The 25,958-nt window shown below is 43.9% G+C and overlaps 1 protein-coding gene across 1 annotated transcript in view; it reads left to right on the forward strand.

The window, feature by feature from the left end:
* LRRIQ1 (leucine rich repeats and IQ motif containing 1) overlaps positions 1-25,958 on the forward strand; it is a 1,358,071-nt gene that overhangs the window by 135,821 nt on the left and 1,196,292 nt on the right. Inside the window, exon 3 of the mRNA XM_078678880.1 lies at positions 675-769. Within this exon, the coding sequence (XP_078535006.1) occupies positions 675-769 (95 nt within the window). The remainder of the gene's footprint in view (positions 1-674; positions 770-25,958) is intronic.

Consider the following 25,958-nt stretch of genomic DNA (forward strand, 5'->3'; position numbering starts at 1 on the left):
CATAGTAGGATAATAGTTTAGACTATTAGAGCAGAAATAGAGGCTTCCTATTGGAGGCCTGATGTGAATTTCTGCATGCAGCAAACATTTCTGGTGCTAAACATGAGTTTTTAAAAAGTAATTAATTACAGAGCAAATGTGATCTTTTTTGTACTGCAACAGTGCAGTCCACTGTACCTTGTAAAGATTTTCAAGTTAATCTGGTATGGCACTTTTCATTCATCTTTCATCCCCTATTGGGTTTGATCAATGGAAACAAAACCTAAAGAATACCCAAATAGGGTAAACTCAAAACTGGCTATTACCAAGAATTATAAGAGATAACTGGGCAAAGAGTTATTTTACCATTCCCAAGTGGCCACATGCTACATATGCCACCTGCCTGCATTGTAAGTCCTGGAATGCACAGTGCTCTTAGCTAAATCTGGCCCTTCATGAAGGTCTCACACAAGACACTTGGCCCATTGGGAGCTTTGTTACATCTTCCAGTAGCAGTTTATTATATTGATAAAGACAGGCGATGGAGTGCAATTCAGGCACTGAATTGTATTCATGCACTACTTCATTTCTAAAAGACTATACTTTCATTTTCAGTGTTCACCGTAACTTACCATGATTAGAATATGGTGATGAAATCCAATAACAAATGTTTAACATTGCAATATATCATTTAGGTAGCAGCTACGAAGTGCTTCCTCATCATGCCTCTGACCTGTTGGCTGAATTGGCGTCTGAATATAATGAAGATCCTGAATCGCTGAAGACAAGGGTGCGTTGTCTTGGTCTAATCAAAATGTTAGACGTATTTTGTTGCAGTAGTTTTGCTGATTTTATTAAAATATAACTAAACAAATTGCCTAATCTGTCCAACCCTTACTATGTCACATGGCTTCAGAATGTCATTCCATTCATTATTTATCTGGCTTTGTCTTTACTTTCTTCAAGAAAATCCTAAACAACATTTACTATTTTCATATTACTGCATGAAAGAATTCTAGAGATCCTCTTCAGACATTGATTTACTAGTTGAGTTTCCAGGACTCGTTTCTCTTACTCAGTGCACCTTCATTTTAAGTAAACTTTCTGAAACGTTCTGAGAATTGTAACTTTTCAGTTGTTTTATGATTCTAAAAGGCTTTCAAAATACTGGTCTCCAATATTGGATCTTTCATAGATTCACATGCTTGAAGTTGTTGAGGTGGAAGTTCCACAGATTAACTAGGTCTTGCCTTACCAATGACTACATATGCACCCTTACTTGCGTCCAGTCCGCTGGGCAGATGCAGCGCTTTATGGCCTAGCTCCAGGGCTATTTCAAGGCTCCTTTCTCTCTCTATCTTTATCTCCCTCTCTCTCCTCCCTCTCTCTCCTCTCCTCTCTCTCCTCTCCTCTCTCTCCTCTCCTCTCTCTCCTCCCTCTCTCTCCTCTCCTCCCTCTCTCTCCTCTCCTCCCTCTCTCTCTCTCTCCCTTCCCTCCTTCTGTCTCTCTCTCCCTTTCTGCCCCTTCTGCTCTCTTCCCATTCTCCTCTAGTGCTTTCTCTCCCATCTGCTCTTTCTCCTTTATCTCTTATCGCTCTCCTATTTTCTGCACTTTCTCTGCTCTCTCTACTTGCTCTTTGCCTCTTTTTCTCTCACTTTTTTTTTTCTCTCACTGGGCCACTTGTTGTGCCTTCTCACGCTCTTTTGGTCTCTTGTGCCTTCTCACTCGCTTTTTGCCATTTGGATACTCATTCTCACGTTCCCTTTACTGGCCTGCTCACTCGCACTGCCTCTCTGACCTTTCTTTCTGATTCTTTTGCCCCTTGTGTTCCTTCTAGGTGACATTCCTAATCTTGCACTCCTCAGGTGTCTTGGCTGCTTTTTACTGCTCTCTCCTTTTTGCCTCTTTCTTCTCTTTGACGCTCTTTTATTTTCTGTCTCTTGCCGCTTTCTCCTTTAGCATCTGTTTGCCTTACCTTCCTTCTTCTACCCTCCTCTTTGCTACCTTTTCCCCCACGGCAGTCTTTCCTGCTCTTTCTTCTGTGCAACTCTCCCTCCTGTCGCTTGCCCTAGCCCCGCTTACTGCCTCTGAAGCTCCTCCCCCACCCGCTCCTACTTAGTGGCAACTGCTGCATGGACGTACTGAAAGTGTGTCAAAGGCAAGCCGCCTGCACCATGCCCACGTCTTCACCCCACCCACAGCTCCCCACACCGTTAAACTACCACATCCCTCCTCGACCTGAACCCTGGGCGATCTGCCCATTGTTGATGCTGGGCCTCGCTTACTAACGTCCAAGGGACATTCTCCTGCGCCACCAGCCACTTACCTGCTCACCCCCATCCATCTCCACCCGACACATTCAACACACATGACTTGCACTTCTTGTCACTCTCTGCCTCCTCCATTTGCTGCTTCTCCTCAATACTCATTCTCTCACCAGACACACCACCAAAGTCTGAGACCTCCTGTATGACCTCTCACCAGACCTGCTCTCCTGACCGAAACCTGACTGATCCCCACTTTGGCCCCTGGCATCGCCACGGCAATCCCAACAGGATACAAGACCATAAGACCGGACGAACAGACCCAGAGGAGGACTTGCCATCATTTTTAGAGAATACATCAACTGCGCCACCATCTCCGCAAAGACCACCAATTGCATGGAACACCTAAACCTCACCAACAACTACTCCTTCATATATCGACCTCCCAGACCACGCACCAATATCACCAGCACATGGACTTTGCGGCACCCTGGTACTCCAGTCTAGTGCTTTTTCCTCCTCTTTGACCTCAAATACCACCTGAAGGACCACTCCGACCCTAACACCACCAACCTCATAGAAGGCATAACGACCCTCCTACTCACCGGGCGAGTGGACGCCATCACTCACATCGCTGAATACCTGCTAGATCCCCATATTCTACAGATTCAACAAAATCACAGTGGACAATCCCACACTGCTCGCCTGGCTCCCAATGCCCGTGTGCATTTCAGCATGCTCCTACCAAACCTCCGCAGAACTACCCCCGTGAAATCTACTCAACAAGACTGGATAAAGATCCCGGAAGAAACATGAGCCTCAAAGATCCAAGATCACCTCCCACAACACCAAGACTGCCAAAAGCAAGTTGGTATACAGAAGAACTCTGAGTCCCCAAAATCCACTGCAAGCGACTTAAACGTCAAACACAGATGGAGGCTGAACCATGAGGATTGGACAAGAGTATCTGCAGGTCAGCTCTCAGACGATGCAAACACAAGGAGAGGATGGACGAAGTGCTGAAACATTTCAGACACTCACCCCCAGTCACAGATATGGGTTGAATCCATCATCGTTCTTTAGCTCACTTTGCCACCCCAGTTCAGACCCAGCCATATGCAAATCATTCTTGAACCTGTCCCTCATGGGAACAGTCCAGCCTGAACTGCCAAGCCAGGTCTTCCCTGGACCGGAAACAGGCATCCTGGGACTGGTTTCGTGGTAACACCCCCTCATCAGCCAGGCTAGCTTGGTTCCAGTGGCAAAATGAGAAAGGGACCCACGTCTGGGCATACCCTGCCAACTTAGGGAAACAAAGCAAACAGAAGGAGATGATGTATGGAGCAAAGAAACTTTTCAGACACTCACCCCAGTCACAGTTCTGGGTTGAATCCATCATCGTTCTTTAGCTCACTTTGCCACCCCAGTTCAGACCCAGCCATATCAGCCATATGCAAATCAGTTTGACCCTGTTACTTATGGACTGGAAACAAGCATCCTGGGACTGGTTTCAAGGTAACGCCTCTCATCAGCCAGGCTAGCTTGAATCCAGTGGCAAAGTGAGCAGGGAACCCACGTCTGGGCATACCATTCTCGCTATGCCAACGGTTTCAAGCTAGCCTGGCTGATGAGGGGTGATGCCCCAAAACCGGTTTCAGGATGCTTGTTTTCTAGTCCAGGGATGCACTGGCCTGGCAGTTCGGGCTGGACTCTTCCCATTGGGAACAGGGTCTAAGCTGACTTGCATATGGCTGGGTCCGAACTGGAATTGGCGTGGTGAGCAAAATAACGATGGGTTAAACCCAGATCTGTGACTCGGGGTGAATGTTTGACAATGTTCAACATTCCGTCCATCATGTTTTTGTGTTACCGCTCTCAGACGATACTAAATGCAAATCAGAGCCTCCAAAAAAAACACTCTCACCAACCATATCTATAACTGCACCAAGGAAACTGTGTAGGAATTTTCCTCTCTGGCAGCATTCCCACTTGTCCTATCCCATCACAAGACCTTTGCACCCAGCTGTCCTTTTTCAGAGGCAAGATCAACAACATCTATTGCAACTTCGAACTCCAGCTGGATCAGTACACCCTCTCAGCCCTCTTGCTCATTGAGACCAACCCACAGAAAATCACTTTGACTGCCTGGCCCACCTTCACCACATATAAAAACTCATCTATCATACAGCCCATACACTTTGGAGCACCCTGTGATGCCTGCCTTCACATTATCTTTGCCAAAGAAGTTCACCCCATGAGCGCAGCCCTAACCCCAATACTGAATGACTTGATCAACACAACCAACTTCCCTGAAGCATAGAAGCACACCAGCGTACTCCGACTCCTAAAGAAGGCCTCAGCTGATCCAAAATTGCCAGGCAACCACCAACCGATCTTCCTGGTACCCTTCTCAGCAAAAGTCCTGGAGAAATCATATTCAGCATCTATCTGCTCACCTTAATTCTAATCCCTCCTCAACGCCGGACCACACTCACCAATGCTACAGATATCAAACTAATCATGGATATAGGAAACACAGCTGCCTTTATTCTACTAAACCTATTTATCGCCTTCAACAGTCTCACACCCCATCCTCTTTCAATGCCTCCATGAAGCTGCCATGCAAGGTCCTGTGCTCTGCTGCATCTGCTCCTTCTTAACAGTTCGCACCCAGTAAGTCAGCCTGACTCCTTTTGCCTGGGTCCAAGGGATCATCACTCACCCCACTCTCTTCAACAACTATGTAACCACACTGGCCAGCATCACCTACACCCACAGAATCAATATCCTCCCTGTGCAGATAACACCAGTTTCATCCTCTCCCTTTCTCACAAAACACCAAGCATTGAAACAGATGTCACTTCCTGTGTGTCCAAAATCACCACCTTGATGAAAACCATCTGCCTAATACTAGCTATGCACAACATTGAAGTTGTCCTCTTTGGAAGAGACACATCACTATGGAACTTTAATGGTGGCTAGCAGAACTCTGACACACACCCACTTAGTAAAGCAAGTGGAAAACCGGAGCAAATGATTGGCGACCAACCCTTCAGGACCAGCTCTCTGTTGGATAATAGCCGTTAGGAAGACTTTTTAGTATCACTGAAATATAAACATGTAGATTTGGTTTTAGGCTCCTAAGCCAAAATAAAACAATCGTATATCTTTTTGAATTTGTAAGCCCATGTAAAAAATGAAATGTTTAAGATTTAGATTAATGTATACTCAAATCTCCCAATTTGAAGGACCAGGGAACGTTACCTGCTCCGGAGTATCTGGATGTAGGCTATATGGCTAAAAGGAAGACTCAATGAGTCATCATCATCATCATCATCATATATACTTTATTCGGTTTACTTGCAAGAAACCATAAAAGTCAAAAGATTAAAATACGGCACAATCACCAAATAAAAAACACTGATTTTACAAATGACGGATAAGAACAGTAGTGGCAAGCAGATGTAAACGTTAATGTACAGAAAGAGGGAAAGAACATAAAATCGTCATATCCACTTTTACAATTCTAGGCATCTTCTATATTTCATTGCACATTTCAGATATCCGGCTACGAATGGGATACAATCAGGTTTTAAAAGTTGCAGATAAAAAAGGGCGGGACGTACTTGCACAAAGTTTAGCTTTTTAAAAATCCTTTTTAAATAAATTAACCCGGGCATTTTGTAATATGTACAAAAGAACATAAAGTGAAGCAAATCCTGTGGAGACTTGTCGCAGCCACAGGATGCTAACACCATCCCCCTGTGACAGCCCCTTGGCACTGCTAATAAAAAATGAAAGAGATTAAATCTAAACCTAGTTAACAAAAAACGATCATAAGCTGGAGGAGGCCACTCAAGATATAATTCTGTGCCTAAGGTGGTTTTTATTAACAGATGTGACCTCACACTTGACTTCAGCATTTCCTTCTCCTCTCTTTCCATTGTTTTCAAGTGGGTGAAGGAGTTCTTTATGATCAGCACATCTAAACTAGTAATTCTTTCAGGATTTAAAAACAAGTCCAGACGTCCCACCTTACTAAAACTAGTTTTCAGGTAATTAACCCAGGGAATATTGTTCATATGATCTAAACTCAGAACCTCTTTCATAAGATCATGTGTAAGACCTATGTCCTTATTAAGCCAACATTTCAACCAAAAAATGAGAGGACGTAAGGCCAAGGTGTCACTTATATATGGCATACCGGTTTCTTCATGTACTGACAGATTCGCTGTCCCCTGGGGAACGCTCAACAGATATTTCAAGAAGTTGTTTTCTGTCACTTGTAGGCCTTCAAGATCAGTATACCCCCAAAGGTCACTCCCATAGCTAGCTGTTGATAAGGACTTAGCCCGGTACATTTTTAACATAGCTATTACCGGTCGATTCCCCATTTTGGCTGCGAAACCAAATAACGCGGTATTCGCCCGAGTAACCTCACCCCTCTTTTTATTTAAAAGAGCTACCCAATTCAGCCGGTGATCGAATAAGACTCCCAAGTAGGAGAAGGTTGTGCAATTAGGTACCCTCTTCCCATTTACTATAAAAGGGTATTGTTTTTTATGGCGCAGCCCTACCTGCATCACAAAGGATTTAGTGTTATTTATTAACAAATCCCATTTGGCCATAAAGTCGTGAAAAGCAACAAGCAGGGTTTGCAAGGCTCTTGGGGTACGGGCCAGGAAGACTGCGTCGTCCGCATATAGCAGGACGGGCAGTCCTCGCCTTCCCACATAGGGATAATCAGCCCTTGTGTCTAATAGTGCACTTTCTAGATCGTTAATATAGAGGTTAAAAAGAAAGGGGGCAAGTATGCACCCCTGCCAAAGCCCTCTTTCAATTTTAAAATTCCTGGATACCTTCAGGCTACTGGTGTATCTGATATTGTCCTCAGTGTCTCTATGGAGATCCCTCAGAAAGTCCAACAAATTTCGCTCCACTCCCATGGCCTCCATGGACTGCCACAGTTTTTCCTGATTAACGCAATCAAAGGCAAAAGATAAGTCCATGAAGGCAATGTAGATAGTTCCAGTTCAAGCGATGGTGTACTTACCTAGGATCAAGTAGAGATTCAAACATTGGGCCATGGTTGAGTGACCTGGGCGGAATCCATATTGTATGTCGGATATGATCTTTTTCTCGTCCGCCCAGGTAGACCGTCTTTTTAAGATGACACTCCCAATGACTTTAACTACTGAATCAATCAGGGAAATTGGCCTGTAATTCTTTGTACAATTCCGGTATCCCTTCTTGAATACAGAAACAATTGTTGAAACTCCCCATGACTCTGGGCAGCCTACTCTCGCTGCAGCATTTCCCACCGCGCTCAGGATCCGGGCCCAGAAAGGGGGTTTGATTTAAAAAGGTCCGGTGGAACACCGTCCGGGCCAGGGGCCTTTTTATTAGTAAGGTTATCTATGCCCTCTTCTATTTCATTAGACTTAAACGTCACGACATTCATATCCCTTTGTATATCAGAATCATTCATCAGAGTGGGCGTATTTTTAAAAATACTACAAAAATGCTTTACCCATTCGTCCTCTGGTATGTTGGAGCCCACTTCACCGACCCCTTCCCCTAAAAAAGGTGATCGTTTAATGGTGCTCCAAAATTTAGAGCTGCTTGCTAGGGTCATTGGATCCAAAAGCTCTCTCCATAATGTTTCTTTAATTTCCGCCTTACGTTTGGCCAGTGCATTTTTATAATTCTTTCTAAGGGTATAGATTAGAGGACCATCCCTGTTTTTTTTTTCAAACCTGCCTTAAGATTTCTTGCTGCCAAAGAGCAAGTATGGCAGAACCACCTAGGGTCACTTGAAGTACTAATTCTCCTTTGATCAAGTAACATATTACCCGCTTTAGATGCTATCCCCCCAAAGGATTCTAGAATTCCTGTTGGTAATGAATCAGCATTAGGACAACATGAGAATTCTTCATTACAGACGGCCTTGAGTGTATCTAAAAAAAAGGGACGGAAGTACTTTGCTCCATTTGATTCGCCGACCACCATCAACAGGTTGCATGCTATTGCTACCTGCTGCGCTTCCCTTTTTCTTCATAAGATTCCCCCGGATGGTCACGCAGACTGAGTTGTGATCACTATACTCACTCAAGGTTATAGAAAAACCCTGTAAAAGTGGTAGGATAGTTCTGGATACTAAAATGTGATCTATAAAAGTTCCGTTACCTCTACCCTTAAAGGTGGGATTTTTTTGTTTACTTAGGGGTGGAGCAAAACCCAAAGCACAAAATAGATCCTGCTCATCAAGCATAGTATTTAGCACATTCCCTTGTCTTGTGTGCTCAAAATGAAGCCCTGATATCAATGGGCAACCCAATGACTCCCGCGTGTGTAACTTGCGGTCACCGCATAAATGAACATTGAAGTCACCAGCAATGAGCATATTTTTTCTAATGGTACCAAGCCCCTGCTTGACAAGGTTATTCAATTCAGTAATCCCACATACTGCATCTTTAGTGGGAGCGTTATAAAAGTTAATCACAATAAAAGTGCTTTTTTTGTGACCCAGGGAAATGGCCTGTATATTTCTGCTATCTAGGGGAATATCCCTGATACTACACCTTAGAGCTAGCGATACAAATATAGCCAGGCCTCCGGTCGCCCTGCCACTAGTTGCTCTGTTTGCTGGGACGTAAAAGGCCCTATACCCTTCCAAAGAGATATTACAGTTCACGTGCCCTGTTTCTTGTAGGCAGATTATAGAATACTAGCAGCCCGCCCCAGCGTTGCCCGGGGCAGAAGGGGGCTGGGGGCAGCATTTCAGGCTTGCGGCAGCGTTGCCCGGGGCAGAAGGGGGCTGGGGGCAGCATTTCAGGCTTGCGTGCACCCATGGCTCCCGCCCGTCCCTCGTTGCGCACCCGCGGCTCTTGGATGGTTCACTTACCGCGGCTCTTGGATGGTTCACTTACCTTACTCGCCGCTCCTCCTCACGCTGCTGATTTTACCGCTCCACTGCTCCTCCGCTTCTCGCTGGTCATTACCGCTTGTCCGCCGCTCGCCACTCGCCGCTCCTCCCCGCCTGTCCGCAGCTCCTCCCCGCGATCATGTCCTCCGCTCTTCCTGTTTCTCCTGAACGCCGCTCCTCCCTGCTGTCCCGATGTCATGATGCAGACGTCGCGGCCGGCGCTTCTTTCAGGGGACTACTTTGTTTTTAAAGTTAATTTTTTAAATTTACGTTTTTAAAAATTTTATGTAGCCTATGTCCATCTACACACCCTGACAATTTCAAGGATGTATCGGGTGTGTGTATTGGCGCTGTGGTTCCCGAGTTTACCTGGCTCAAAGGGTTGTGTTCTCTCTTTATAATAGTAGAATAGATTTGCTGGCAAACCGGACCCATAAAGGGTCTACAACTTTACCCGCCAGCCCTGCAACATTCCAGGAAAGTATGTTGTGATCATGGGATGATTCCTCGTAACACAAATTAACCTCCAATGGGGGGGCAGGCAGGGTCACCTTGAAACAGGTAGCCGTTATATGGGATGCATATTGAACAGTATTGGCCACCTTAGCTGCAGACTCGCACCCTAAGCTGGCTGTTGGGGGGTGAATAGTTTTAGCCATAGTAGTGCTGTCATCGTATTTATAAGTAGTGCGATCTTCGCCCAGTCAGTCACAATCGTTGAGCCCAGAAAGGGCTGCATAGCGATTGGATACATCTAAGGGAGAAAGAACCCCGTACCCACTCCACGTCGGTACCCTTAGCAAACTCATCAGAGGTTTTCTCTTTTCTAGATGTCCCCTGTTATTAGGTGGCCTATCGTTATGTCCCATCCTCCAGCTGTTCTGGTGATCCTGTAACACTGACCTATAGAAAAAACCAAGGGGCAAAATCTCTGTACCTGGACCATTAGATCCCCCTACATACTCTGCATCCCTAAGGATCCTTTCTACTATTGATCAGCAGTTGAAGTTGATCACAATGCAATCACCATTTCTTGTTTTACAAGAGCTTCCCAACCAAGAAACCTGTCGCGCCATGATAATATTGTGTCCAACTCCTTGTCCTTCCCTGGTATTATGTGATAACCAATGAGTTACCTTATTTTTTAATTGCCCATAATCTTCTTTCTTTCCTTCAGGGAGTGGTGGAACATTGCCTAATACTACCACCAGAGTTGTTGATTCAGGCGGTAGGTCAATAACATGCGAATTAGTCATGTATCTATCGGGAACAACTACATTATGCTTGCCCTTACCCTGTGTTAACAAAGGGGAAGCTGGTTTTACAGACTTGTTGTTATTAGCTAAGTTAACTAATGAACTTATAGCCCTCTGTTTGTTAATGCTCCCTTCCTTAAACCCCTGAGTTCCAATGGCGTTCCCTACCTCTGTGGTAGTTGGGGCCAGACAGGGAGGTGGCAATGAGTTAATGTTCTGATTATTCTGGCAGATCCTAGTGGCCCCCATTTGTAAGCTAGCAGAAAGACTTTCCAATGATAAGGTATTTTCTGTGGTTTCCCGTTGGATATTACCCAGGTTCTGATTTATAACCTTCAATCTTTCTATGAGGGGCAGCATAAGTGATTTTAACAACTGCTCCACTTGTGCTAAAAGCCCTACCGACTCACTAGGGTCTTGTATGGTACAAGATGGGCGTTTGGGGGGATCATTATGAATAGGTTTGAGCTGCTCTTTTACTTGAGCCAATGGTGTATTAACAGGTGGTATATCGTTTCTTGGGGCTGATTTTGCAGGTTTATTAAAGATTTAGGCAATTTTTGATTTGCTCCCTTTTTGGCAGCCCCCCCCCCCCTTTTCCTTTTTCCCTCTTGATTCTTGCATTGTTCTATCGAATTCAGATTCTCAACACCGGTCCCCTTCTTTGAAGGTATAACAATCGGGAGGATTACATCTGGTGAAAGGGTACTATCTAAGGAGATAAGGGAGGAGGAAATGGTATTATAGCCTCCCTGTCCTAGGCTTGGGCTTCGCAGGCTAGTCTCGCTGGTTCTTGTTGTGGTGGATTTATCTGGCGTGATGGCATTCTTGATTTTACCTAACGAGGATCGTTTGGAACACATAAGGTCCAAGGATAGTCGCTTCTCAGTGAGCGCTATCTCACGCTCTAGTACCACGGCCGCTCGAGTAATAAAGTTATCAAGTGTTCCTGTCACGCTACCACCTAGCGTGTTATGTGTTGACTTTCTCTCCTTGCCACATAGCAAGGCCATATCCAATGTTATTAACAGGTTTTACTTGATTTAAGCAACCCCAATATTCCACAAACAGAATACAGCATATAATATGACCAGTCCCAATTACTTGATAGTGTTCTGATATAGTTCTTGCCTGTCACGTTGTAGGGGTGGCCCAGCCCGGCCTCCTTCAGCCTGTGACGGCCTAGGACGGTCCCGCCCTTGTCCCGTAGCCGGAAATGTAAGCGCCTCCTGTCGCGGGTGAAGGCGGCTTCCGGCCGCAAAGGCTGCTGGCTCTTGTAGTCCCCTGACAGGTCTCCCCCCCACTGCGACCGCGCTCGAATGTTGTGGAGCTGTGGCGGCGGGAGGAGACCCCGGACAGCAGTGCAGGCAGTGGCGGCAAGACAGGCTCAAGAACCAGGCTCAAGAAAGCGCCCCAGTAGCAAACACCGTAGTGCTTCCAAGCAGGTAAGGCCCCCGCTCCACCCGGGGTAGCCGGAAATTTAGGCGCCTCCTGGCGCGGGTGAAGGCGGCTTCCGGCCGCAAAGGCTGCTGGCTCTTGTAGTCCCCTGACGGGTCTCTTCCCCCCACTGCGACCGCGCTCGAATGTTGTGGAGCTGCGGCGGCGGGAGGAGACCCCGTACAGCAGTGCAGGCAGTGGCGGCAAGACAGGCTCAAGAACCGGGCTCAAGAAAGCGCCCCAGTAGCAACCAGCGTAGTGCTTCCAAGCAGGTAAGGCCCCCGCTCCACCGGGGGTAGCCGGAAATGTAAGCGCCTCCTTGCGCGGGTAAAGGCGGCTTCTGGCTGCAAAGGCTGCTGGCTCTTGTAGTCCCCTGACAGGTTCCCCCGCCCCCCCCCCCCCCACTGCGACCGCACTCGAATGTTGTGGAGCTGCGGCGGCGGGAGGAGACCCCGGACAGCAGTGCAGTCAGTGGGGGCAAGACGGGCTCAAGAACCGGGCTCAAGAAAGTGCCCCAGTAGCAAACAGCGTAGTGCTTCCAAGCAGGTAAGGCCCCCCTCAATGAGTCATATAATCGGTCGGTGCCCGAAGCTTTGGGACATTTGAAAGAAGTATCAATGGAAACATTTTAGAGAATTAAATTGAGGATAATAAAAGAGGCTGTACAATTTTGTTTAAATGCTCACAGCAATTCATTTATTGGTATCTTATGAAATTTCTTGATCAAATAAATATTTTTATCCTAAACAAGTTAGTCAGTGACCGTAGTATAAATCCATCTATTGGTGTAAACCTTTGCTATAACTATCTGGTCATTTTATCATTGTATTGTGTTAGAAATGAGGGTCTCTAGTTGGCAGAGCTAGGCACCTTAGTCCAAATAGGGACCCTTGCTTTTAGTCAGGGTAAGGAGGATACAAACTTTAGATAACCCCAGCTCACCTCCTGGGTAGCTTGGCAGGAGCAGACATGCCTATCCCAAAGGCAATGTGTAAAGATTTTGTACTTAAAATAAACAGTAATACAGTGATAATACCACACATGGACACCACACCAGTTTAGAAAAGTAAAGTATCTTTATCTACTCAACAAGACCAAAATGACAAAAACCCAACATACAAGTATTCAGAAAAATGACATTCAAAAGGTTTTAGCAACTGAGTCCATAGAAAACTATGGATGCGGGATTTCTTGCAAAGTACCTGTCGCTGCAATAAATACACCCAGCCAAAAAGCTGCAGCGATGGGAGCATCGAAAAACAAAGATGTGTTGTTTCCTAAGACCTTCATGAATGTGATGCGACACTTCTGCTGGGCACAGGGGAGCAGTGCGTTGGGTCTGGTCTCTACGGGGAAGCGATGTGTCGATTCTGAGACGACTCCGATCCGCGGATGTGATGTGTCTGGGAAAACTTGCAGTACAGGGACGATGCGTGGAAATCCAGGATGCATCAGCGAACGATGCGGCGTCGTTGAGCGACACTGTGTCGATTTCTTCAGCTGCGATCCCTCGATGCACCGATTCTTGCAGCGGCGACAGGTGCTGCATCGGTTTTGGCAGTGTCGCAGGGATGCAGGGGTATTCTTCTCACACCACAGCGTTGCATCAGAAAACGGTTGCAAGAAGCGCGATGTGTCAATTTTCTAGTAGTTGCGTTGCTTTTTCCAGCTCCTAACAGCAGAAACAACCCCCAGAGGCCAAAGACAGTCACAGACGCCTTCTAGCAGGTCAGAACTCCCAGCAAGACAGTTCAGGGGAGCTGGGGGTGAAGTCTTTGTGTTCCTGAGACTTAAAAACAGGAGGCAAACTCTACTCAAGACCTTGGAGACTTTCCTCAAGAAGGGGACACAGCACACAGCAAAGTCCTTCTCCTTTCCTTATTATGAAAAGAACAATAGTTCATGTAAGGCCAAAAGGTCCTAAGAAAGAACTGTTAACTTTAAGAAAGTGTTAATCATGGGGCACTTTACTGGATAAATGCCGGAGGGAGCAAAGGTAGACATTGAAAATTATGGGACACAGGTAGATATTGAAACAATAGTACATTTATTTATCAATATCAATTGATCAAAACAGTTGGATTATAGATCCAGTGCTCACAAAAAAGTGAAAAGGAACGTGATGTGGTGAGTGGAGGAGATATTTAAAATATACATTGCATTGACAACATAAGCAAAAACTCCTTAAGACAATTTTTAAACAGTAAAGGAGTTTTTTGTCGTTCAAGAGGTAGACAGTGTTTCAATCTCAGAAATTTGAGATCTTCATCAGGACAAGTTTTGTGAGCATGAGGAATCTATAAGATAAAGGTAATGCAAAGTACATGTTTTAAGAGGTGGTCCCGGAAATTATATTCAGTCAAAATGTAGAACATCATATTTTTAACAGTCTAAAAATAGCTGAAAATTATTGTAGTGTGGACCAGAGTTCCAGGATAAAAGGATGCAAATTATGCAGTATATATAGAAGATAAGGAGAGTGAATCACGAAGGCACACGAAAGTAAAAAAAGTACCTAGAAGTGCTAAGTGCTTAGGGAGTTGGAGGCTATAGCACCACGGTGAACGCAATTGAGAAAACCGTGGATTAATCACGGAACGGGTGAATTATAGTGTGCTAATTGAATGAATTGAATTGAAAACTCTTTTGACAACCAAGAAGGCAGAAATAAAGGTTATGGATGTAATCCTGTATGGTGTGGGAGGTGGGATGAGTCTGGCCCCGAAATCAGGTCCTAGTGAGGAAGACAAGGTGATTATCAAGGGGGAAGGGCCATACGTGATTAAACCTTAGAGGGTGGTAAGTGGCACTTACTTATGAACCTCAATAGTAAAATTTCATGGGGCTGCAGATACCAGGTAAGGTAAGGTGGATAAGATGGAAAGGATGGGAGCTCAGATTTCTGAGCAAAAACCGGAACCGCATCAGTGATGTCAGTGATGACTGCGATGTTGGTGTGATCCTCACCGCATAGTCAGTGTTCCCACGTCCAGCTGGGGGAAAGGAAGCAAAAAGTTATATGAGGGAGGGATGCGGGGCCAGGGTGGGAGAGCATCCAGAGATGCTGTGGATTTACTTTTGTGTGACCGGATTAGTCGGTCGGTTCATAAAGACGGTAGCCTCTCCGTTTGGTGCCAGTGGCACCTGATCTCTGTTGTGGTTAGTGGAACCGGAAACTTAATGTAGGACCCGATGCTGGGCACGTGAGCGAACCACTAGAACACGCAATAAAACTTGAAACAATGCATGCGTAGTGGAACTGGCAAGGTGAGGAAAAGTGCTTTCCGAGTCTAGGTCTGTGATAGATAGACAGCCTGACCGATGTGGGAATTAATGAGTACCTGCCGTGTTCAGGCGAAATAGTAGGCAGATTAAAGGCTAGAGAATGTAGAGTGAGTTAGAGAATTCAGAAAACAACCGAGCAATTGTGATAGAAACTACTGCATATTTAAAGCAATTGTGATAGAAACTACTGCATATTTAAATTGGAAGGAAGGACAAGTGACAAATGATTAGACCATGGTATAAAACAGTTGCTGGGGCAATGTTTATTTTGAATAGAGTGTGTCTAGAGCTAGGACATTCAAGTTACAATGAAGAATATATACATATAGAGTTATCTACTAGTTGAAAGGAAGATAATTCAAAGAATTGCTTTCCACTCTTCCAAGGTGTTTAAACCATGATTGATAGAACAGCAATTGAAAATCCATTTGCATTCAAGTCTGTTTAAAATCCGTTGGTGATCACCACCTCTGTGTATTGGGCGTTAATTTTCAATTATTTGCCTTGTAAAATCATTTTCTGAATGTTGTTTCTCCAAGAAGTGTTCCACCAAAGGGGCAGTGATGACTTTACAGCGGATTTTGCGCTTGTGTTGGGATATTCTTGCTTTAATTTTCTGAGTAGGTTGGCCTATGTATAACAAGTTACATGGACAACGAATACAGTAAATGACATTACTTGAATTACAATTAGAAATGAAATTAAATGGATGTTTCACATTGCCGTACTCAAATACTTTCGTATTTTTGGTGGAAGCACAAGCCAAGCAATTGCTGCACTTAAAATGGCCCTGGACTTGGAGAAGTCCTAGGTAAGGGTTGATAGTTGTCTCGCTGCGTTTGGGCTTGTGTGCTCTCACCAAATGGTCTTTGATGTTGGGACTCTTTTGAAGTAGAAGAGAGGGGCATCGCAAGAGATATTGGCTGTTGGGAGCACTGGCGTATGTTTTTTAATCATTTTGGTCAATTTGTTGCTGACTGGACAAAAGGTAGTGGCACATGTGATTCATGACATAGGCGTTCTCGGTTTAGGTTGTAGCAAGAATTCTCTGTGGGAGTTCCATACATGTTTCAGGGAACGTTTTATAAGTCGTCTAGGGTAACCTCTGTCAGCGAGTTTCCTGCAGAGTACATCAGCTTCTCTAAAAATGTCCTCCTTGAATTTTAAGTTACGGCGGATCCTAAGGAATTTACCATAGGGGAGTCTGTCCCTGAGGGCTCTTGGGTGTGAACTAGTGTATTGGAGTAGGGTATTACATTCAGTGGGTTTACGGAACAGTATGGTCTATATTTCACCTTGTAGGGTTTTGACCGTTACATCCAGGTAGTAAATTTGTGTGTTGTTAAATTGGTATGTAAACTTGAGATCTGGTTGGCAACTGTTCAGCCAGTCACAGAATATACAAAGTTCAGTGCTGTTTCCCATCCAAATCATAAAGACATCGTCAACGTATCGCCGCCAAAGTCGGATGTTGGGCAAGTGGATTTTGTTCGTGGAGAATAAAAGATTTTTCCAATATTGTCAACAAACAAAGTGGCAAAATTAGGAGCAAAGGCCACTCTCATGGAAGGGCCTTTGCATTGTCTGTAGGAAGTAGTTTTGTGTCAAGGCCAGTTGTAAAAGGCAGATAATGAAATTGGTGGGGACTTGATTGGGGGAAGGGTGTGCGTTGAGATGGTTTCTTCTAACTTCGATACCCTTATCTTGTGGAATGTTGGTATAGAGTGATTCAATTTTCAATGTGACAAGGAGTTCACCCTCAGAGTCAAAAGATTCTAGTTCGATCTGATTTATAAAATGAGTTGTGCCTTTGGCATAGGATGCAGTGGTCTGGGTTAGGTGATGGATGAAGAAATCAATGTACAAGTCTAGAGATCCCAAAATGGAACCACAGCCAGACAGAATAGGTCTCCCCGGAGGTGCTTCCAAGCTCTTATATTTTTTGGGCAGGGTGTACAGTACCGGGGTGCGTGGAGTCTTATTGTTGAGGAACACATATTCATTATGGCTGATGAATCCCAAGTCTTCAGCTTCCTTAGTGACTGTGAGGATCAGGTACTTTATTTCCTGGAGTGGGTTGTGGGCAAGATGTTCTCAGTGTAATGTATTGCTAAGTTGGCGAAATATTTCATTGTCATAGGCAGTCTTATCTTGAATCCCTATGCCTCCGCCTTTGTCACAGTGTTTTATGACTATATCCTCCTAGGACTTTAGGCTAAAGAGGCTCTTTTTTCATCAAGACTGATGTTGTAAGGTGTAGAGCTATATTAGTTTTTCAGGTTATCTAAATCTTTCAAAACCAGATGTTCAAACGTGAAGATTTCGGGAGGCATAGAGCTAGTTGGTGAATTGAATGTAGATTTTAGGAGTAGTCCTGAGACATCCGTTCAGGGAGGCATAACTTTATCCTGCAAAAAATGATTACAGAATTGAAAATTTTCTGTCAGAAGTGAAAACCAATTGGGTTTTGTGATGACGAAAGAAAGGCCTCTGCTCAGTAGAGCGATCTCAGTTGAGGATAACTGGTGTTTAGATAAATTAAAAATAGGAATTTCTTTAGTAGTTGGCAGAGGGTCCAGAGAAGGTGGATCTAGTACTGGTAACCCCATTGATAAAACTTCTGTCTTGTTTGCCGTTCCCCTGGAGGGAAATTGTATCTTGTCCTTGCTCTGCCTCTGCTTCGATCCCCCAGGAATGGCTGGCCTCTCCCTAAAAAATTCTGTGGTGAGAAGAGGTGCTAGGTCTTGCTTCGGGATCGGAGGTATCGGATTCAGCTGAGGTGTCTGAAAAAGTCACAGGTTGTCTATTTTTAAATCTGCCTCATGCACCGGTGAGATTGGTTTGCTTGCCTTGTGGGATGTGAAAAACTTGTCCTATAAATGGGGGTATGTTCTCTCTTTATTATAATTCTTAATGCCCTTAGAGACTTTTGTTGATCTTTTGTGATGTTCAAATTTTTGAAAATCCAGTATTGTTCTTTCAAGATTGTCTAGGGCAGCTTTGGCATCAGCTAGGCTATCTAGTTCAAGAATAGCTTTTTCTAGTTCTAGTATTTCTTTTTGCTGGGTTCTATGGCAGTGTCAATTCCTAGGACCATCCAATGACGGGAGCATGTGGTGCCAATGTGTGCAAACCCGTTTTAGATTTTTTTTATCCGGCAGGGATATGGCAGGGATATTGCGGACCTGTAGGCCTGTGGGAATTAAGTTTGCTCTTAATTATTTTGTGAGCATATGCTCATTTAGTTCTGTGCGTATGTGTTTTTTCTTAAGTCTCTCAAGGGTTGAGTTTTTTTCTGTTGCAGTGTCTGTAGGGAAGGGACAACTGCTGGGATAGGTGTTTGGAACAAGGAGGGGCCACTAATAATCTTAGCAATATACTGTATGGTATAGGTAGGGATGTCTGGAAAGGACATTGTATGTGCCAAGAGACAGGGGGTAGAGATATAGGCAATAATCTTATTAAAAAAACAGATTACAGAGGTAGAGGATATACACAAAAATAGTTATACAGAAAATCAAACAAAACCACTCAATGTGGTAACCCTTGCAGTTGAGCCACTGCGCTTGGAATGTATTACAAATCAAGGGTACCCCAATATTTGAGCCTGGGGTAATAAAAAATATTGTGAAAACAACAATAGTTCATGTAAGGCCAAAAGGTCCTAAGAAAGAAGTGTTACCTTTAAGAAAGTGTTAATCACTTAGCCTGTGGCATGGGACGCTTTACTGGATAAATGCCAGAGGGCGCAAAGGTAGACATTGAAAATTGTCGGAAGGTACACAGGTAGATATTGAAACAATAGTACATTTATTTATCAATGCCAATTTATCAAAACAGTTGGATTATAGATCCAGTGCTCACAAAAAAGTGAAAAGGAACGTGATGTGGTGAGTGGAGGAGAAAATATGCATTGCATTGAGGTGGATAAGATAAGATTTCCGAGCAAAAACCGGAACCGCGTCAGCGGTGTCAGCGATCACTGCAATGCCGGTGTTTCCAAGTCCAACTAGGGGAAAGGAAGCAAAACAAAAAGTTCTATGGGGGAGGGGCAAGGGGGCGAGGGCGGGAGAGCGTCCAGAGATGACCATAAGGCCCCCGCATTTCTGGACGCTCTCCCGCCCTGGCGCGGTTCTGGTTTTTGCTCAGAAATCTGAGCTCCCATCCTTTCCATCTTATCCACCTTGCACCAGTAACCTGGTATCTGGAGCTCGGTGAAATTGTCCTAGCGACTTCTTTAAGTAAGTGCCACTTACCACCTTCTATGGTTTAATCATGTATGGCCCTTCCCCCTTGATAATCACTTTGTCTTCCTCACTAGGATATGATTTCGGGCCAGACTGATCCCACCTCACCTACCATACAGAATTAGATCTGTAACCTTCATGGCTGCCATGAAGGTTACGGATCTAATTTGTCAATTAGCACACTATAATTCACCCTGCAAGTCACCGTTCCGTGATTAATCCACGGTTTTCTCAATTGCGTTCAGCTTGGTGCTATAGCCTCCAACTCCCTAGGCAGGTAGCACTTCTAGGTACTTTTTTTGCTTCCGTGTATGATTCACGCTCCTTCTCTTCTATATATACCTCATAATTCGCATCCTTCTAGCCTGGCACTCTGGTCCACAGTACAATAATTGTCATTTATTTTTAGACTGTTAAAAACATGATGTTCTAAATTTTGACTGAATATAATTTCCGGGACCACCTATTAAAACATGTACTTTGCATTATCTTTATCTTATAGATTCCTCACGCTCACAAACCTTGTCCTGATGAAGATCTTACATTTTTTAGATTGAAATGTCGTCAACCTCTTGTACAACAAAAAACTCTTTTACTGTTTAAAAATTGTCTTCAGGAGTTTTTGCTTATTTTGTCAATGTGATGTATATTTTAAATATCTCCTCCACTCACCACATCATGTTCCTTTTCACTTTTTTGTGAGCACTGGATCTAGGAACCAACTGTTTTGATGAATTGATATTGATAAATAAATGTGCTATTGTTTCAATATCTACATGTGCCCCTTCTGACAATTTTCAATGTCTGCACAATGGATGGTCACTGTTCCTAAAGGAAAAAATGTTCTCTACAACCTATTCTGGTTAAGAGTGAATGTGTCCAGCTTAGTAGTAATACGATGGAATGTGATTTAAGGTAGGGGAATTCCTCTTTTTATAATTGGTACCCTCACACACCCTTGCAGGTGTCATGCTTCATCATCGGGCTTTGCTCCTCATGGGGGTGGCGCTGCAGTCCTCCATGGGCCCCTCGAGAGGGCTCTTTATCGGAGATCTTTTTTAGGAGGTGCTGCATTTGTGCATGAGGGTGTGTAGACCTGTGTGAGTGAGTGTGTAGACCTGTGTGAGTGAGTGTGTGTGTGATAATAAAATTATCTTAACCAAATCCCCAAAGTAGTTTTATTCCAGGGTTCGGAAGATAAATTAAAACAGAAGGGACTGGAGCTAATCCTGAACAGCACACAATTTTGGGGAAAGAAGTATGTTCCTGCTGCTCTCAGTCCGTGCAAATGATGTGCAAGTGAAAAAGGGCCAACATGTTTCACACATATGACTGGTCCCAAATGGATCCTCTGTGCGCTTTTTCAGGACCGTGAATAAAGTGATGTAAAACCGTGGTAGTCAGGAGAAGCCTCCCTGTACTACCACCATACCTATATTAAGGTCAGCATGCGTCTAAGCGCTAGGAGATGCGTATTATTCGTATTCTCGTAATCCCAATGCTAAAGTGCCCAGGGTACTAAAACCAACAGGTCAGGAAAAAATAGGAGGAAGAGGAAAAGGTTTGGGGATAACCCTGCAAAATGGGCCAAGTCCAACATATTGTATTCAAACTTTTATAAAGTAGGGACCTTTTAATGGGAAATATCAAATTTTTAATGTACCAGGTTTTTATTGTAATCTGCAATTTAAACAATAAAGTTATTTCAAAAATTCTCTATGACCAGACAAGTGCATGCAGTCTCCACCTTCTGTATCCATACCCTCAAAATCCACAAGAAAATATTCAAGTGGCTTCTCAGTGAACACACACAGGCCTGAATTAGCAGCAAGTTGGACTACTGCAACACCCAACTCACCAGGAGGATCCTAACCATTGTGGAGTACGCATATCGTTCCATAGAACAGTTCGCATTCCAGTTCTCACCACCTGACCTGACTAGAAGGCAGACACACCTTTGTTAAATTCAGGGCAGCAGGGCAGATATTTGTGCTAGATATTATCTATGCCCTTAAGTTTAGTAAGGCAAGATTTCTGGCATATATATCCAGACTACTCATCAAATGTGTTCAGTCCGGAACCATGATGGGCTTATTTGGAATGTAAAAGCAAGAGTTAATGGACCCCCTTTAATAAGTAGTCTAGGCCAGGGAAAAAAGGGGTTAGGAAAAGCAAAATATTGAATATTTCCCTCACAGCCTGTTATACTTTCTCATTGAACATTGTTCATATACATTTAGATAATCATCAAAATACAACAGTGAGAACTATATTCATCTTATCATTCTTTTATTTCATCAAAACATTTCTTTTGATAAAAGAACTTTTTTTTCTTTTTTCTTCTTCTTAAAGTCTTGTTTTCATTGTATCTTTTTTTTATATAAAAACACATTATACTGCATAGAAACATATCCAAAATCAATGTTCAGAGGAAAAACCACCACAAAACCCCTGGATTAAATTTGATAAATACACTCATGCTTCAATCACACATACTCATCCACTTTCACACCAACTGCAAACATCCAGTATCTGTACACAGTTGAGTACAATCCGTGACAAGAGAAAGCCTCTGTCACGAACGAAATCACAGTGCAGGGCACAAGGCTCAACACAAGGTCGACGCGCGTTTTGGTGGAGCCAAGATGTAGGAACCCCTTCCTCACAGACCTTTCCAGATACCTAACTTTCAGATACCAGGGGACCTATAAATACATACAAAATATCAGCACTGTTGCATATCTACAAAAGAAAACAAATAGATAATTTCAGACAAAGTAAATCTCTACAGTTGGACCTAACATGGACACCCACGCGGTACTACAGGACCTCAATTGGTTCATCACTCAACATCCTTACAGTCATAACCACATAAAAATTCACAAGTATATTTAATTTGAATATCATATTCACATAGCCATGTGATATGATCAGACAAAAAAAGAGAAGAGTTGCCAGTTGTTCTGTATTCCAATAGCAATATTTACAAACAAAAAAAACACCTTCACCATCACCCTGTGAGAAAAGATCATAGAAACCATGGGTCAAAACCAAGAAACACCTCTACGTTAACACCTATGCTGATTGACTTACATGAAACAAATGAAGCAATATTGGTTCAAGATGATAATTTTAAAAGGAATCAACTTAGGTTCCCAAACTGGAATCCATCCGAATCAACAGTTGAATGTATCTCTATGTTCCTATGACCAGAGGATATATCATTAAGGACACAGTTGTCACTAAGAATAAAGCATCGTATGGCCAAAAGATTAATTCACTCAGTACTCTTACCCCAGATTATATGAAGCTGTTATATTTATTTTCTTGGATAGTGTCAGACATCTCAGATAACTAATGATGGGCAGATATGTCGACAAATAGTCTGCAAAGAAAGGAGTTGTGTCTCTTTAAAACTTTTATCGATCTGTGTTTGGTAACCCCAATCCCAGACTCCACCCCATGGCAAATGATACTAACCTTAAAGAGTAGTGCACTCTCCTTGTACAACTTCTGTATAATAAAATATAGTACTTTTCCTCGGCACCAAAACATTATGTTTACTGACTCCTAAAGGAAACAATAATAATTTTACTTTTAATGTTTCTATGCACAACTACACATTGCCAATAGAATAAACTCGGTCCCTCATATTTATCCTCAGTCTATTCAATACACTAGCTATGTGTATCCTGATGGCATATCAGATTGTAAGGGGGACCTACAGATCTGGGATGTTCAATTACCTGTCTCCTCAAGGCAAAATATGCGCTCATATATTTTTTCCGATGTTCACAAGGGGTATATAACTGTAACTCATGATTGCTAACCAAAGGTACACATATTTATATCTATATAAAAGTATAATGACCCACAGAACGATCTACAGATATGTTCAGGAGGTGTCTGATTATTTTAATGCAAAACGATAAAGTTCGCGCAGACAAAAACACATGTCACAGGGTCACCAATCACATTTAGTATGACAAGATTTGTCTAGTGATTACAACCCACACTGTATATATTTTTTCATAGGTCATCACACCATGAATGAAAACAAGGCGCAGAAGGCAATATATTTGTTCTTTTCCTTTTTTCCCCTAGGTTGTGCAATTAACAGACAACTTGGACATATTTCTGTAGGAACATTGTAGCCTGCATCATTCTTTTTTCACTTTTCTGTAAATAACAACCACATTTTTACATAGTGACACGTGAGTAAGGTGGGGAGTTTTGCACCCCGTCCTGAAGAAGGAGTTGATCTCCGAAACATGTCGACGCACACAAGAAGTGATGTACATAATGCAACATAGACACCTCACAGCACACATTTTAATAGTACCAGCCCGGGGGCCCATTAAAATTTTGAGTTCACCCCACGAGCCAGGTATTTTTTTCTTTTTTTAAAATATTTTATTAAACAAAAGCAGAGTAAGTGATCAGTTGGTAATCATTATTTACAAAAATTGACATATAAGGCATACATTACAGCAGTATATTACTAGTTTCGAGTGCGAGGAGGACCAATCCTGGTCATTGCCATATCAGCTGTAGGGGAACTACAAAGCTCGCCTCTATAGACATTCCAGTGACCCCATTTCTTATCCCATTTCTTAGGACATCCCCTGACCTTGTACACAGTTTCTTTCTGACAACATACATGTATCCATTGCAGCGACCCATCTGATCAGGAGCGGTTTATTTGGTGAGCCCCATTGCATTGCTATTTCACACTTTAATAAGAGAAAGCCCAAAGCCGCCCATTGTCGTTCCAGTTCAGTGAGATCTGTGGGGTCCCACACATTGAGGAGTCCACCTTTGGGAGATAGAGGGACAGACTTTCCCAGTGCCTCAGACATCAAACGGGTCGCTCGCTCCTACAGGTCTTGAGTCATCGGGCAGCTCCAGATAGTGTGGTAAAAAGTGCCTACAAGCCCACAGTTACGGAGACAGAGATCGGTTGTGCGCTTACCAATTTTGACTAGGAGGGGAGCAGACATGTATGTTCTATGTAGTATCTTCAATTGTATAAGTCTGAATCTGTGATTGATAGCCGACTCACGCGGGGACATTAGTGCCGCCCGCCACTCATCGTCTTCTAAGGCCCCAATGTCACCCTGCTATTTGTCTCTCAGAAGCTGGAAGGAGTCAGGCATGTTATTACTTTGCTTGCGGTAGGTGTAGGATATCGCCGTGGCCTGAAGGGGTTCCGATAGTAGTCTGTCCTTGAGAGGTGAGGACTGTGGGAGAGAAGAGAGATCAGGGACATTAGTGAGTATGGCATGTTTGATTTGGAGGTAGCGGAAGGCCTCAGAGTGGGCTAAAGCATATTTCTGTTGGAGCTCTGTCAACGTCATTAGTTTGCCCTTATGGATCATGTCTCCCAGGGTGGAGATGCCTATCATGTCCCATTTATCAAATCCCTGATAATTACATAGGGAGCCCAGTGTATGTGAGGCCCAGAGCGGAGTGGCTAATGTGTGAGTGTCAGACCAGCCTAGGCGTTTATTTGCTCGGTGCCAGATTGCTAGTGTTTGCGACATCGGGCCTATATCGTGATTGCGGGATGGCTTACTATATAAGGCCCCAAGGTAACCCTCTCGGCCTGTCTGATATCGCTCAAGGTGGAAAGCAGGGTTGGTTGGTGGACCATATAGCCAAGAGCGGGCGGCAACCAATTGGGATGCCCAATAATAAAGTCGAATATTTGGCAAGGCAATACCACCATCGTACCACCCCTGTGTGAGCGAAGGAAGAGCTATGCGGGGAGAACCACCGTCCCATAGGAGGAGGCGAAGGTCTCCTTCCAGTGTATTAAAATAGGAGTCGGCAATGGGAAATGGCCAATTCTGCAAGGCATATAAAAAGCGAGGAAGTGCGAGCATTTTAAAAAGAGTTGCTCTGCCCGGGAGGGACAGAGGCAGTGATCTCCAATGTGATATGTCGTTATGGAGTCTTTGTAGTGGGCCCTTTAGGTTACGGTCATAGGGTGACGTGCAGTAGACTATTGATAGAGGATTTGGGGGAAGAGATGTAGACGAGAATGTCATCTGCATATAGTGAGATTTTGTCAATTGTATTGTCATTCCACCGAAGGCCTCCGATAGAGTTATCAGTTCTAACCCAATGGGCCAGGGGCTCCAGGGTGAGTGCGAACAGTAATGGGGATAGGGGACATCCCTGCCTAGTTCCCCTGTGTAGAGGAAATTGCCTGGATGTATGACCATTGACGTAAACTTGACCCCAGAGATCAGAATAGAGCAATCGGATCCACTGAATAAAGTTCGGACCGAAGCCATAGCGGAATAAGACCTCGAAAAGGTAAGACCATTCTATGGAGTCGAAGGCGAGCGTGGTGTAAAAAAAAAGAATAGCCGCGTCTTCTTGGAGCTATGGTATTCTACTCATAACGTTGTGAACCCTACGGAGATTAAGCGCCGTGTTGCGGCCTGGGAGGAATCCCAACTGGTCTTCGTGAATTAATGAGGGGAGGAGCCAGGTATTTTTGAACTCATCACTCACTTATAACCCCACCACTCACTTACATTAACATCCAACTCTCACA

This window comes from Lissotriton helveticus, chromosome 1_1 (genome assembly GCF_964261635.1).
Source record: "Lissotriton helveticus chromosome 1_1, aLisHel1.1, whole genome shotgun sequence".
In the NCBI taxonomy this organism is placed as follows: Eukaryota; Metazoa; Chordata; class Amphibia; order Caudata; family Salamandridae; genus Lissotriton; species Lissotriton helveticus.